Consider the following 15945-nt stretch of genomic DNA (forward strand, 5'->3'; position numbering starts at 1 on the left):
AATCTACCCTACAGTCCTAGATTGGTACAGAATATCTTTATAAAAATTTATTTTTCATGTACATAGGACAACGCTATGTTAAAAACATTCTAAACTTAAAATTACCATTATATACCTGTTAGTGACTTCTGATAGTTGCTTTGGTTGTTTTTTCTCCTGTGGAATGTGTTTCTTTATAATGTTTTTCCCTTGCATTTTATAATGTGTGTGTTTCCCTTGCATTTTAGCCAAGAGTTGAAGCTAAACCGGAAGTCCAATCTCAGCCACCTCGTGTGCGTGAACAACGACCTAGAGAACGACCTGGTTTCCCTCCTAGAGGGCCAAGACCAGGTGAGTCAGCCTTTCCTGTAGCCTTTAGAATTTAGCGTTTAGTACTTGAAAAGTTGGAAAAAACTAAACTTAAAAACTATGTGTTTTATACTCAAATTCTATTTTCAAAATACTTCAAGGTTTAAGTAAACTGCTAAAATTCAGTCTGGGGCAAAACAATTAACTTAGAATGTGTCATGCCATAGACACATGTATTTTGAAGGCATGAAATAATTTTGAGACAAGTATTTGGTTATTGTCACTGATTCAAAGAATTCAAAACCCAGTGCCAATAACCTACTCTTTCTTTAGCCCTCTTACCTCTTCACAAGTGAACAATAAGCACACCCTGATTCTTCTTACTTTGATTGTCTTAGGTTTTAAGTAAGTTGCCATGATTTTTGACTTGCTCCCATTGTTAGCTAATACATGCAGCACCTCTATTTGAGTTCTATAAGTCCGTTTGGGTTGCTTTTGGGAGGAGGTGAGAGATTGTATACATCAGATTTAGAATATGTAATTTTTTCCATAGAAGTAAAATATAAGAGGTATGTTACTGATCCAGAAGTTATGGAAGCTAGGGTTTGTCATGGCTTTCCCACTGATTGAGTTTATGATTGTAGGGGAGATGCCCTTAAGTTATGAGCTGTTTTTATGCCATTTAGTTACTACAAAAATTTTTCTTGTGCAATGCATTTCTTTTATGCCTGTGTCCCTTGTGTTACTGAGGATCAAATAAGATTTATATATGTGTGTCTATATGTATATGAACACCCTAATATACATATACATTGCTGTATATATGAAGTAATTACTATTAAATTTACTGACTTGGCTGAAATTTCATATAACCAAAGGTTAAGTAATTTATGTATTTCAAAATATTAAATATTTGGTATAAATATATCTCACTATATGAAATTCATTTGGCTCTCCTGGGTGATAGCAAGAGTTTGCTTAAGAAAGAATACTTGTGCTACTAACATTTGACTTTTGTACAATCAGATGAGTAGATGTAGAAGAGAAGGTACTTCCACAGTCTAGTCAATACCCTCACTTTACACTTAAGTGTCACGTTGTTCGTTGTTTTTAACTAACCTACTAATAATAGGCACTTGCATTTCTGTTCAGGAAGCTCACTGTCTTATTAAACTAAACCAGGAGCTGTGGCTCAGTGGATTGAGCGTCAGCCTGCGAGCCAAGTGTCGCTGGTTCGATTCCCAGTCAGGGCACATTACTAGGTTGCACGTCAGGTCCCCAATTGGGGGCTCAAGTGAGAGGCAACCACACAGTGATGTTTCTCTCCCTCTCTTTCTCCTTTCCCCTCTCTCTAAAAACAAAATAAATAAACAAATAAATAATTTAAAAAAATAAAATCTAAGCTAAACCAGGAATATTGATATTAAGTGATTTTTATATTTATTGCTTTGAACTAGTTTTTAAGATCTGCTGTATTCCTTTCTCAGGCAGAGGAGATATCGAACAGAATGAATCTGACAACCGTAGAATAATTCGCTACCCAGACAGTCATCAACTTTTTGTTGGTAACTTGCCACATGATATTGATGAAAATGAACTGAAAGAATTCTTCATGAGTAAGTGGTTTATTTGCTTTATTTTAGAATTAGGCATGAGAAAAACATTTTTCATAAAAATTTTTTAAACCATTTATCTCTATATACTTGGTATATCTCCAGATAACAGTCATTTATCAGCAGGTAATAGAAGGCTCTATCAGATGTTTCTCAGTGCATGTACTTAGTGTTGACTGCCCTGGTTCTCTAGGGTTAGAGGGGCTGGATGAATTAGTTTTACATTTGGAGGTGGGATTCATATGGCAACTGTAAGTCAGAAGTAGAAAATATCATTGTCTTTCTAAAACTATGTAGGTAGCCTTCCTTTTGAAAGTTGTAATAAAGATGCTGAAGGGTAAGAAGGATGAAAGAACCAGCAGTCCAGCTAGTTGGCATCTTAGGTGAAGAACCTGTGTAAGTGAATGTGTACCTTAGTTGTTGGATATAGCCAGTAGCAACTTTTATTTGGAGATGGATCAAGAAGAATAAGGTCATTCATCCTGAACAATTGAGGCCACAAAGTATTCTGTTAAGATATTTAACCCTTGGTATAATGTATATTTTCACAGGTTTTGGAAACGTTGTGGAACTTCGCATCAATACCAAGGGTGTTGGGGGAAAACTTCCAAATTTTGGTTTTGTGGTTTTTGATGACTCTGAACCAGTTCAGAGAATCTTAATTGCAAAAGTAAGTGACTTAAAGGGCATAATTTAATACTTTATTATTCATGTTATATATAGTATTAATCTGGTGCATTTTTAAATCATAATCTTTTTTTTTAATGGTAAAACTAAAAATAGTTCACTATAAAATGGTATTTATGCAAAGAATAAAGATTTGTTTTAAAGTCTGAGGTATAGATCATTTTAAATTTGTTTCTTTAGGGTTTTCTTATGCATGTATGTATGCAAGGCTGTACTTCATTATTACTGTCTAACCTGCCTATGTCAATCTTTTCCTCCTCTTTTAAAGCCAATTATGTTTCGAGGGGAAGTGCGTTTAAATGTGGAAGAGAAAAAAACAAGAGCTGCAAGAGAGCGAGAAACCAGAGGTGGTGGTGATGATCGCAGGGATATTAGGCGCAACGATCGAGGTCCTGGTGGTCCACGTGGAATAGTGGGTGGTGGGATGATGCGTGACCGAGATGGAAGAGGACCTCCTCCAAGAGGTGGCATGGCACAGAAACTTGGCTCTGGAAGAGGAACCGGGCAGATGGAAGGCCGCTTCACAGGACAGCGTCGCTGAAGCCCCACTGCTGGCAAAGTCTTGGCAGTGGTACATTACTCATCGTGTTTGCATTCTTGTTAATTTTTTGGCTTTGGAATGTGACACAGCCTTTTTGATCATTTCTTTGATGTGAAAAGCATCTTTTGGTTATGAGTTAAATTGAGGTGGACATTATTTCCCCAATTTTACAACAGGATTCACATTGTTAATTTATAAATCTAGACTTGGAGAATTAAGGACTGAGGAATGACCATATCTAACTATCTACATCAAAATGAACTTTTTAAAAGGACATGCCCAACTGAATTCAGGTCCATTGAGTCCAAAAAGAATCCTCTGCTGCACATTTTGTTTAAGTGTTACTGTTTCTGCTTATTAATGTTGGAAACACAAATAGTGCAATTGGAGAATCTTGCCTTTTTTTCTTGGCTCCCCCCAAAATACAAACCAACAGAAACTTGTTATGCACTCATCAAAATGCACTAATGGGTACTCTGAACTCATTAACATTTGACATCTGCAAACAGGAGGCAACAGGGGGAAAAAATCTTTCATCTTTTTTCCAGTAGGGAATAGTTTGTGAATGATGAGGGCATTTTATCTGCTTGCCGTGACCAGCGTGTGTACACATAAACCTTAACAAGACTACAAGTATATTCCCAAGGAAATCATTTAATTTGAACTAGATAACAAAAACCAGAACTTCAAATGCTTTGGTCTTGAATACTAGACCAGGTTTAGTAGCTCTATATCTAGGATTTTTCTACCTGCCCCTCTTCAGTACAGGGATGGCTGGCTGCTGAACACACTCCTCCCCTTTTTCCTTTCTTTAAGCTGTGTACAGTGAAAATTGTCTTTACTGTATTTTTGTTCCCTGGTAATGTAATAAGCATGATGGTGCCTTCTATTAATACATCATTCCAGTCTTGCTGGTAATTTTGTACAGTATAGTGTATGAATTGCTGTGCTGCAAAGCCAAACAGCTGCAAAATGTTGAAAAATCATTGAAGTGTATAAAAATTGCAGTATCTTTAAAATTAGTAAAATTGACTAGCATATGATTTACTTTGCTCTTTAGTTAACAACTTCGTGTTCTATGTGGGGGGGAGTCTTGTGTGTTTGGGAGGGAGAGGGAATGAGGAAGTCGGTTATTTGAGTAAGTCTCTTGTTGACTTTTCTCTTATGAATGTGAACGTTAAAGCGGATCACTTTGGGAGGTGCTTGGAAAAGTCAATCAACTTTGATATACATTTTTAGGGACATTTTAAAAGCAGTCAGATTCCTTAAATGGCAAGTAAACCTGAAGTGAGGATACTGCAATTTTCAGAGAAAAGAACAGCAGCTCTTAAGTGTTAGCATTTTCTATTTCGGGGGCAGGGAACTGTCATTCATTTTGCACAATTCTTGAACTGATGTCAGCACCCGAGTGGCTCTGAATTTAAGTCTGGGACGACATCTTTTATTTTTACATGAATCTCTAAACAATTCTGTGAGCAAAGTTTGTAGCTGCTGGATTATTGTCTGTCTATAGCAAGTTCCAGTATACCGCAAGTATGGCAAAGGATATTCAATGTTATGCTTGAAATACTTGGTACATATCAGTTTCTGATGTTTCAGGCTAGGAGTGGGGTAAATAAGTGACCACTTAAAGCTGCTTGTTAGCATGGAAGACTTCTCCATTCTGTCTTGGTAAAAATAAAACTGCACTTGACATAGTAGCAAACTGGTTTTGAATTATGAAAATTGTTTGCTATTTAGTAAACTAGCAAATGATGCACATATTTTGTTTTTCATGTACTGGGCAATATAGGTAAAATTGAATCTCCCTTTGGTTTTTTCTTTGATTGAGGTCTTCCATGTTTGAGGAGAAGTCTTGCACTATTGCATATATCTTGGGGGCATAGATATCTAATACTTTCCATGGGGGGGGTGCTAAAGGATTTTTCTTTCTCCTGTTTAAGACACTTTTTACACTTTCTGATGTATAGTACTTGAATTTCTACCAGAAAATTAATTTTGAGTTTTGAAGCTTTTATTCAAACTACTTTTAAATGAGTGGTTTATTGTCAGTGTTTTTTTATAGCACATTTTTCCTTTACTCTTTTCTTTCTTCCCATTTCATATATATATATATATATATATATATATAAAATTGCAAAACCAGGATATTGCCCTACTACTCATGAAAACTGTTTTGGCACCAAAAGTAATGACAGATGTTACGTGTAATAGAAAATTAGAGCAAAGAGCCGTTCAGCTTTAGTCTTTATGTACCATGAATACATCATTAAAACATCATATGGAGAAGTTTACATGGTGATCGTTCACCTGCCGTACTGTGGACCTTTAACATTTTGTCCCCTTTTCAGTGAACCAGAGTAAAAATAGTCATCTATCCTTACTGTTATTTGCTGATTTTTTTTTTTTTTTTTTTTTTTTTGATGGTATATTCTATCCTTATGACACTATTGCAACCAAATTGGCTTTACCATCTTGGCTTTAGTAGGTATAGGAGACAATGGATTACCATCTTTATTGCTGTAATGTGTTAAGCATTATATGCTAGTAGAATCTAGTTTAAATGTTTCAGGTGGAAAGTATTCTTTCAGTTTCCATTTTGAATGTGTTTGGACTAAACAAACAATAAACTACTGATGTCTGCAGCATTTATCTATGTCCTTAATTTAATCTATAGGTTTGTGTTCCAAAATGTATTCTCCCAATTGCATTTCATACATCCTAAGTAAAAGTAAGGAATTGTTCTAAAACCCAACTGCTTAATTGTGAAGTTTGATGTATAAATAGGAAAACATTCATGTAAGACTTGAACATTGTTTGAAAATCAATCCCAGTTCAGTTTGATAGCTGGTATACAAGTTAAAGAATCTTAGAACAATAATAAGTAGTAAGGAAGGTGAGAGTGATCTAAAGCAGACTACTATACATATTTTTAAAAACAATATCTTCAGTTTTCCAAAAGATTCCTACCTTACATTTCAGAAGGACAGGAGAAGAAAAGGGATTGAAGCTCTCTGAAGTTATGGACATGACCCAATTCAGAAATTCAAACAAATTTGTCAAGCTCTAAAAGAATATCAAAGGAAAAATATTCATTTAATTATACTTATGAATATATACTTTTAAAATGAGGTCCTGAAGTATATGTAATTTCAGAATTTGAAACTTTTTCCTTAGTTAAAAGGAATGGTATAATTGAATTCTTCCTGAAGGTTCTTAAATCAGACTCCAAGTTTGTACCGGAGAGAAGCCAAAAGAACCATTATTTAAAATAAGTAAGACTTAAGATTTTTATAAGTGTATATTAAACTCACTTTACACTTTAATTATAATGTAATGACTTATCTAACTATGTCTGTGGAAAAACAGTTTTTAGAAGGGATAAAATATATTCTATACTATTGAAAACAAAATTTGAACGAGGATATTATCGTTTGGTCCAGGAAATTTTTATGAAAATATTTGAATATTTTAACCACATAAGATGCTTCATTTCAATTGTGATATATAATACAGTGTTTGTAGCAAGTGAATGGAAATTTAGTGGGTAGATGTTTATATTTTTATTTAAATTAGGAAAATTTGCTCATCATAATTTATATTTTAACTACAGATTAATAAAGACCCTTGACTTTTCTTTTCATTCTGTGTTCATAAGTTTTTAAATTATTTAGTAGTAGACTGTTTTGATTGATTTGATGCCAGAGTTCTAAATTATTTAAAATTAATTACTAGATTAGTGAACAGTCTTATTACATCATGAAAGAAATTTCCCTCTGATAGATTTCAGTCGGTCATATAGAGAGAAATTGTGTAAAATCATTTGCATCACTGTTAATTCCTAAGTAATGAAGTTTCTGAGTATTTTTGAGAAACACAGACTTAAATATGCTTATGTAGATTTAAATGTGCACCTTATATTTAACATGTTTCAGAATTAATAGGAGATAGTCTGTTTTTTAACATTACCAAATACTGGGCAAAATACCATAAATGGAGGTTTAGAATTAAACATTTAAAGAAAGATTACTACCTTTGTATTAATTACCAAATTAACTGATCTCTTTGTCCTTGATTTCTTAGAGTTGACAAAGCTGGCCGCCTACTTGGAATGCTTTCATTTTTTTGTGACAATATTTTAACTGCTCCTGTTTTGTGTACTTGCTCTTACCATCCCATAACAACACCCCTACCCCACCCCAATCCCTTTTGTGCTAAATCTCTTCTTTACCCACAAACTTTCTCTGGGTGCTTTCCTTTAAGTCCAGCACTATCTTGCTTCAATATATTGTCCATTTTGTAGATTCTATACAATATAATAGGAGGAGGGCTTTGGAGATATAGATAGCCTGGACTTGAATGACAACATTCAATGGTCATCCTTTTTTGCTTCTGTGTTTTTCCTTAGTAAGATGTGGTGGGTGATAGGATTTAATGCTTTAATATATAAAGCACGTAAAACAATGTAGTGGGCCTTTAGTAAGTGTAAGTGTTACTGTTTTGGCTTCCATTGTAATTTTACTGTCTCTGTCCTGTGTTTCATAAACATCTTTTAAAAAAGAATTTTTTTTGCCACATCCCCTTTTGAAGTCCTAGACAATTTAAAATTTGAAAGTCCAGTCAATATTTTCTTCTAAGCGACTTAGTGCATATCTGGCTCTCTGATGAAAATTTCTATTTTTCTGACCTATTTAACCCAGAAATGTTTGAAATCAGGTCTGTTCTCAATATTTTGTCCCCTATCCTTTTTTCAGGCTGCAAAAAAACTTGTTCATGCTATTGTGATTAATTCCCACTGGTTCATCCAATTCACTTAACTCTTGAGCATTAAGAGCCAAGCACTGTTCTAAGTGTTCTAGGTACTGTTGGTAATGATAAACAAGGTTTCTTCTTCTCAGGCTAAAGGACAACTCTGGAGTGAATGGGTCCATGTGTAAGAAGGTAACTAGGTGGCAGAACAATAAGGGCCTTGTTGGCCTTAAGCAGGTTGGTCTTTATCCCCTGAGTATTGAGAGATTGAAGGCTTTGACAAGTCAGGGGAGGAAAGGGGCTAAGGTAATTTTAATTTGAAATGTCTGGCTACACAGTAAAACTGTAGTTCAGTAATGAATTGAGTAAATCAGGTAAAAGGATGCTGCAATATTTCAGTCAATAGCTATGATACTAGAGTCGTAAAAGATTGTATTAGGTTGGCCAAAAAGTGTTCAGTTTTTTTCGTAAAACATTTTTTCATTTTTCACCAGTAACTACTGATTTGGGTCTTTCAGTATGTTGGCTATCTCCCATTATTGGCTTCTAGTAGGGATAGGCCAGGGGTGCTGCTAAATATTTTAAAATGCATAAGAGCCCCATAGCAAAGAATTATTTGGCCAAAATGACAATAGTACCAAGAAACTGCAAACCACTCTTGCCACATTTGATCTGTCACAGCACCTCCGTACACTGCACAAATCTTTTTTTGTGTGAGTTGCATTTTTACCTTTCTCAAAGTAAAGCATACTACACCGAAAATGTTGCATACCTTCTTCCGTCTTCAATATTAAAATGGCTGCACAAAAATTAACCAATTTTGGTTTTTCTTAAATACATGTTGATAGGACAGCTGTTATAATACAGTCAAATGAAATTGTTATAAATGAAGTGAAACAAATAACACTACTAGAGCCATCATACAGAAAAACACCTTTTTGGCCAATCTAATAACTAGAGTGATGGTAAAAATCTAGGGAAAACACAATCGAAAGACTGAACTCACAACCTAACCCATAGATGGTCCCTATAAATACCTTGGCATGTGTGTTTCTTCCATTATACAAGTAGTTGTAAATGCTGTGGAGGGTGCCAAGATAATACAAAGCAACTGAGTGGCAGAATGTAGGCCATAAGGACTTGGGAACTATTTCAGTTAAGTGATAAGGTGTTCCTCAATCACCCATTCTGTAATCGGCATGGAACTGGGGAACACTGCATCCAAAAGACTAGCTAATGTACAAGGCGGGACCTGAAATAAACTGGGATTATCCTCTGGAAGGTAGGCCTTAAGCTTCCTCCACTAGGTGAGTGTTGTAGGAACCCATCTATATCAGTGTACCAGCTAGCATTCTGAGAGGTGAGAGGCTGCTTTTAGCTTCAGTGAAATCTCTTTGAAGATATGTTTGCCCATTTCATGAGGGGTGACTTATGAATGCCCCTGCCCACACTGTGCTGAGAGTTCAGGTTTTGACCGAAAAACAGCATGATGCCCGTGTTCCACCCTGGTCTCCCCCGAGCAACTTTGTGTGTTTCCCTGGATGAAAAAGTCCTCAAAGGAAAACATTTTGCCGATGTGGAAGAGGAAACAAAAATGGCAGAAGCACTAAAAGGCATCAAAATTAATTCAAAAACTGTTTTGAGCAGTGGAAAAAGTCTTGATAGATGTATTGCATAAAATAGCTCTTGGAAGGTGACCGATGAATAAGTACACTTATAAATAAAATTTGGGGGGGGGGTCTACCCTGATAAAACCTGTAAAATAGGAAAAACTTGGAGGGTAATGATAAGAGGCTGAGGTATGTGGAGTTTGGGTCAAGGGGTGGCAAAATAGTTGAGTGGTGGGGTAGGAGAGAAGGGGGACTGCATCATGTAATCTGCAAAGGGTAAGTAATTTGGATCTTCTAATTGCAAGAGGAAGCCATTAAAGAGAAGCATTGGGGTGACATCCTTGTACAGGGTAGATGGGATAAATAAGGAAACAGGAAAATTGATAGACTTGCTGTAGTTTAAGACATGATGGAGGGAATAGGTTTAGCTTATTTTTTTCAGCAGCTGAACTTAGGAGGTATCTTGAATTGAGGATGACTCGAGTTCTGGATAGTTAGTGTAAAGATAGAAGTCAATAACAAGCAGACACTTGTAAATAGTGTGACCAATAGAAATAGTTATCTTTACTCTTTTTATCTCTAATGTGAGTTTTCTGCAATATTTGAGGACTGAATCACATCTGATTTAAAATTTAGGCAAGCTAAGTATAGTTATCTAGTACTGCCAAAGAGACTCGGAAAGGATAAGTCACACTAATATGAAATTATTTGAAATACTGGATTAGCTGAAAGTGTTTATCTGCTTTAAGGAACAGTTACTTTTAGGAAAGGAGTTTTATTTTTATTTTTATTTTTTTAAAGTATATTTTATTGATTATGTTGTTACAGTAGTTCCAATTTTTTCCCCTTTACTCCCCTCCACCCAGTATCTCCCTCCCCCAGCATCCCCCCCCAAGTCCATACCCATGGTTCGTAAAAAATAACTATCCCTCCCTCTCAGATATTAAGACCCTTTGTAATCTTGTAAAGGACAATGGGCGAAGGTCTCAAGCTCCTCTAGCTGCTTCAAGCTGGACATGGTCGTCGTCCTACCTACCCTTGGGTCCAGAAATCCCTAATAATAGTGGGGGTGTGGAGGGGAGGGTGGCCTTCCCACATGGGGAAGGATTGTGCAGACTCCAGGTCAGTTGGCTGTCTCCGGACAACGGCGTGCTTGGTTTAGCAGGCTGGCATCCTTGTTGTGTTCTCTGGTTCAATTTTGCTCATTTGTTTGTGTTGTTCATTAGTTTCCTGTAATAGGTGACAGCATAACATATTTTTCTTTCGTTGCCTGGCTTATTTCGCTAAGCATAATTCTCTCTAGTTCCATCCATGTTGTTGCAAATGGTAGAAGTTCCTTCTTTCTTTCTGCTACATAGAACTCCATTGTGTAAATGTACCACAGTTTTTTGATCCACTCATCTACAGATGGGCATTTAGGTTGTTTCCAGCACTTGGCTATTGTAAATAGTGCTGCTATGAACATTGGAGTGCATAGGTTCTTTTGAATTGGTGTTTCAGGATTTTTCGGATATAATCCCAGTAATGGAATTGCTGGTTCAAAAGGCAGTTCCATTTTTAGTTTTTTGAGGAAATTCCAAACTGTTTTCCATAGTGGCTGCACCAGTCTGCATTCCCACCAGCAATGCACCAGGGTTCCCGTTTCTCCGCATCCTCTCCAGCACAAGTTGTTTGTTGATTTGTTGATGATGGCCATTCTGACTGGTGTGAGGTGGTATCTCATTGTGGTTTTTATTTGCATCTCTCTGATGGCTAGTGATGTTGAGCATATTTTCATATGTCTATGGGCCCTCTGTATGTCTTCTTTGGAGAAGTGTTTGTTCAGGTCCTTTGCCCATTTTTTAATTGGGTTGTCTGTCTTCTTGATGTTGAGTCGTATGAGTTCCTTATATATTTTGGAGATCAATCCCTTGTCTGAGATGTCATTGGCGAATATATTTTCCCATATGGTTGGTTTCCTTTTCATCTTGCTGATGTTTTCTTTAGCTGAGCAGAAACTTTTTAGTTTGATGTAGTCCCATTTGTTTATTCTTTCCTTTATTTCCCTTGCCTTAGGAGATATATCAGTGAAAATGTTGCTATGTGGGATATCTGAAATTTTCCTGCCTATTTTTTCCTCTAGGACTTTTATGGTATCACGGCTTACATTTAAGTCTTTGATCCATTTTGAGTTTATTCTGGTGTATGGTGTAAGTTGGTGGTCTAGTTTCATTTTTTTGCATGTCCCTGTCCAGTTCTCCCAACACCATTTGTTAAAGAGGCTCTTTTCACTCCATTTGATGTTCTTTCCCCCTTTGTCAAATATTAGTTGACCATATGAACCTGGGTTTATTTCTGGGCTCTCTATTCTGTTCCATTGATCTATAAGTCTGTTTTTATGCCAGTACCAGACTGTTTTGATTACCGTGGCCTTGTAGTATAGTTTGATATCAGGTATTGTGATTCCTCCTACTGTGTTCTTCCTCAAAATTGCTGTGGCTATTGGGGCTCTTTTTTGGTTCCATATAAATTTTTGAAGTATTTGTTCTAGGTCTGTGAAATATGTTGCTGGTATTTTAATAGGGATTGCATTGAATCTATAAATTGCTTTGGGTAGTATGGACATTTTAATGATGTTGATTCTTCCCATCCATGAGCATGGTATATGCTTCCATTTATTTGTATCTTCTTTAATTTCTTTCTTCAGTGTTATGTAGTTTTCTGAGTACAGGTCTTTTACCTCCTTGCTTAAGTTTATTCCTAGGTATTTTATTTTTCTTGTTGCTATGGTAAATTGAATTTTTCTTTCAGTTTCTATCTCTGAGTTTTTATTGTTGGTGTATAAAAATGCCTTTGATTTCTTAATATTGACTTTGTATCCTGCTATTTTGCCGAATTCACTTATTAGGTCGAGTAGTTTTTTTGTGGATTCTATAGGGTTTTCTATGTACACTATCATGTCATCTGCAAATAATGACAGTTTTACTTCCCCTTTTCCAACTTGGATGCCTTTTATTTCTCTTTCTTGTCTGATTGCGGTGGCTAGAACTTCCAAGACTATGTTGAATAGGAGTGGGGAGAGCGGACATCCTTGTCTTGTTCCTGATCTCAGGGGGAATGCTCTCAGTTTTTGCCCATTGAGTATGATGTTGGCTTCAGGTTTCTCATATATGACCTTTATTATGTTGAGGTATGCTCCCTCTATTCCCATTTTGCTGAGAGTTTTTATCATAAGTGGGTGTTGTACTTTATCAAATGCTTGTTCTGCATCTATTGATATTATCATGTGGTTTTTGTCTTTCATTTTGTTTATGTGGTGTATTACGTTTATTGATTTGCTAATGTTAAACCATCCTTGCATCCCTGGGATGAATCCTACTTGATCGTGGTGTATGATCTTTCTAATGTGTTGCTGGATCCGGTTTGCCAATATTTTGTTGAGGATTTTAGCATCTATGTTCATCAGCGATATTGGCCTGTAGTTTTCTTTCTTTGTTTTGTCTTGACCTGGTTTTGGAATTAGGGTTATACTGGCTTCATAGAATGAGTTTGGCAGTCTTCCCTCTTCCTGTATCTTTTGGAATAGTCTGAGAAGGATAGGAGTTAGTTCTTTCCTAAATGTTTTGTAGAATTCACTTGTGAAGCCATCCGGTCCAGGGCTTTTGTGTGCTGGGAGTTTTTTGATTACTGCTTCAATTTCACTAGCTGTTATTGGTCTATTCAGACTTTCTGCTTCTTCTTGATTCAGTTTGGGAAGACTATAGGTTTCCAGGAATTTGTCCATTTCCTCTAGGTTGTCAAATTTCTTGCCATACAGTTGTTCGTAATAATTTCTTATAATCCTTTGTATTTCTGTTGTATCAGTTGTGATTTCTCCTCTTTCGTTTCTGATTTTATTTATTTGGGTCCTCTCTCTTTTTTTCTTGATGAGCCTGCTTAAAGGCTTGTCAATTTTGTTTATTTTTTCGAAGAACCAGCTCCTACTTTTGTTGATCTTTTGAATTGTTAGTTTAGACTCTATGTCATTTAATTCTGCTCTGATCTTGATGATTTCCTTCCTTCTACTTGATCTGGGCTTTGCTTGTTGTTCTTCCTCTAGATCTTGTAGCTGTAGGGTTAAATTTTTTATTAGATATTCCTCTAGCTTTTTTAGGTAGGCCTGTATTGCTATGAACTTTCCTCTTAGGACTGCTTTCGCTGTATCCCATAGGTTTTGGGTTGTTGTGTGTTCATTATCATTAGTTTCCAGAAACTTTTTGATTTCTTCCTTGATGTCATTGTTAACCCATTCGTTATTTAATAGCATGTTATTCATTCTCCATGAGTTTGAATGTTTTTGAGTTTTTTCCTTGAGGTTGATTTCCAATTTTAAGCCATTGTGATCTGAGAAGATGCTTGATATAATTTCAATTTTCTTGAATTTGTTAAGGCTTGTTTTGTGTCCTACCACGTGGTCTATCTTTGAAAATGTTCCATGTGCACTTGAGAAGTATGTATATTTTGCTTCTTTGGGGTGAAAACTTCTATATATATTGACTAAGTCCATTTGATCTAGAGTGTTGTTCAGTGCCTCAATATCTTTGGTGTTTCTTTGCTTCGAAGATCTGTCCATTGTTGACAATGGGGTGTTAAAGTCCCCTACTATGAGTGTGTTGTTGTCTATATCTTTCTTGGAGTCTTTCAAAAGTTTCCTTATATATTTGGGTGCTCCCTTGTTGGGTGCATATATATTTATAAGGGTTATATCTTCTTGATGGATTTTTCCCTTAAGTATTATGAAATGCCCTTCTTTGTCTCTTTTTATGGACTTTGCTGTGAAATCTGTTTTGTCTAATATAAGTATTGCTACCCCGGCTTTTTTTTCATGCCCATTTGCTTGAAATACTTTTTTCCATCCCTTTACTTTCAGTCTGTGTAGATCTTTTGTTCTAAGGTGGGTCTCTTGTAGACAGCATATATGTGGGTCATTCTTTCTAATCCATTCAGCTACCCTATGTCTTTTAATTGGAGCGTTTAATCCATTTACATTTAAGATTATTACCGATAAGTACTTATTCATTGTCATTTTTCCCCTTTGTACTCGTGTTCTTCTCTGTCTGTCTCTGTTTCTTTATCTTCTTAGAGCAGACCCTTTAGCATCTCTTGCATTGCTGGTTTGGTGGAGATGTATTCTTTTAGCCTTCTTTTGTCTTGGAAGCTCCTTATTTCACCCTCCATTTTGAATGAGAGCTTTGCTGGGTATAGTATTCTAGGTTGTAGGCCTTTGTTTTTCATTGCTTGGAATATTTTTTGCCATTCCCTTCTGGCTTGTAGTGTTTCTGCTGAGAAATCTGATGATAGCCTTATTGGAGTACCCTTGTATGTTATTAGTTGTTTTTCTCTTGCTGCTTTTAGGATCCTCTCTTTGTCTTTGAATGTTGCCATTTTAATTATGATGTGTCTTGAGGTGGGCCTGTTGGGGTTCATCTTCATTGGGACCCTCTGTGCTTCCTGGACTTGCGTGACTCTTTCTCTCGTCATGTTAGGGAAGTTTTCTGTCATTAGTTTTTCAAAGAGGTTTACTATCCCTTGCTCTTCTTCTCCTTCTGGAATTCCTATGATACGGATATTATTACGTTTCATGTTGTCCTGCAGCTGTCTTAGAACCTCTTCAGTCTTGTTCAGTCTTTTTTCATTTTGTTGCATTGTCTGGGAGTTTTTGTGTAGGTTGTCATCCAGCTCACTGATCCGATCTTCTGCTTCCTCTAGCCTGCTTTTAATTCCTTCTACTCTGTTCTCCAATTCAGAGATCGTATTCTTCATTTCCTCCTGGCTCTTATTGATAGCTTCTATGTCCTTTTTCATGCTCACGTAATTTTCTGTGAGTTCCTTGTAGTTTTTCTGGAGTTCTTTGTAGTTTCCGCAGAGCTCATTCAACTTCTCCATAATCCATGTTTTGAATTCCATATCTGATAGTCCGCTCCCCTCTATTTCTTTTAGCACTCTTTCTGGGGATTCTACCTTTCCTTTTGATGGGAGGTTGTTTCTCTGTCTCCCCATTTTTGTGACTCCTATTGTTTGTTGGTAGGAAAGGGGTTTTAAATATCAGAAATTTAAACTTGAAACGCACTGCATTTTTCCTGGCTTTATTTTAGAAAATTCTGAAATAGCCTCCAGCATTTGCAGGCCTAAAATTAATGATCCCTTAATCAGCAACTGCATTCAGGAAGCACAACTGTAAGTAATGAGACAGAGTAGAGACTTGGAACAGAAATGAAATAGCTGTCAAATACTGTGTTACTGAATTGAGAAAAAGAAAAAGTTGAGGTCCTGTCTTTTTAAAGAGATTAACTAAAGCTTGGAGAGGTAAAAACCAAAACTGCCTGGCATATGGTGATGAGGATAGTGACTTTGGCATAGAAAACAGATGTGAGAAATATTTCAATGAATGGTGGCATCAGAAATGTCAATGATGTTTCAAAGCATTATGCGTTAAGTG

At 36.2% G+C, this 15945-nt stretch overlaps 1 protein-coding gene across 2 annotated transcripts in view; it reads left to right on the forward strand.

Annotated features, from left to right (window-relative positions):
- The window catches only part of G3BP2 (G3BP stress granule assembly factor 2), a 30980-nt gene extending 25732 nt beyond the window's left edge, over nucleotides 1-5248 (forward strand). For both annotated transcript variants that reach the window (XM_090266748.1, XM_090266747.1), the window contains 4 exons: nucleotides 228-330; nucleotides 1776-1904; nucleotides 2453-2571; nucleotides 2857-5248. In XM_090266748.1, coding sequence (XP_090122874.1) covers nucleotides 228-330; nucleotides 1776-1904; nucleotides 2453-2571; nucleotides 2857-3129 — 624 coding nt within the window. In that variant the 3' untranslated portion in view covers nucleotides 3130-5248. The remainder of the gene's footprint in view (nucleotides 1-227; nucleotides 331-1775; nucleotides 1905-2452; nucleotides 2572-2856) is intronic.
- The last annotated feature ends 10697 nt before the right edge of the window (nucleotides 5249-15945 follow it).

Source organism: Furipterus horrens, unplaced genomic scaffold (genome assembly GCF_987537825.1).
Source record: "Furipterus horrens unplaced genomic scaffold, mFurHor1.1.pri manual_scaffold_2, whole genome shotgun sequence".
NCBI lineage: Eukaryota > Metazoa > Chordata > Mammalia > Chiroptera > Furipteridae > Furipterus > Furipterus horrens.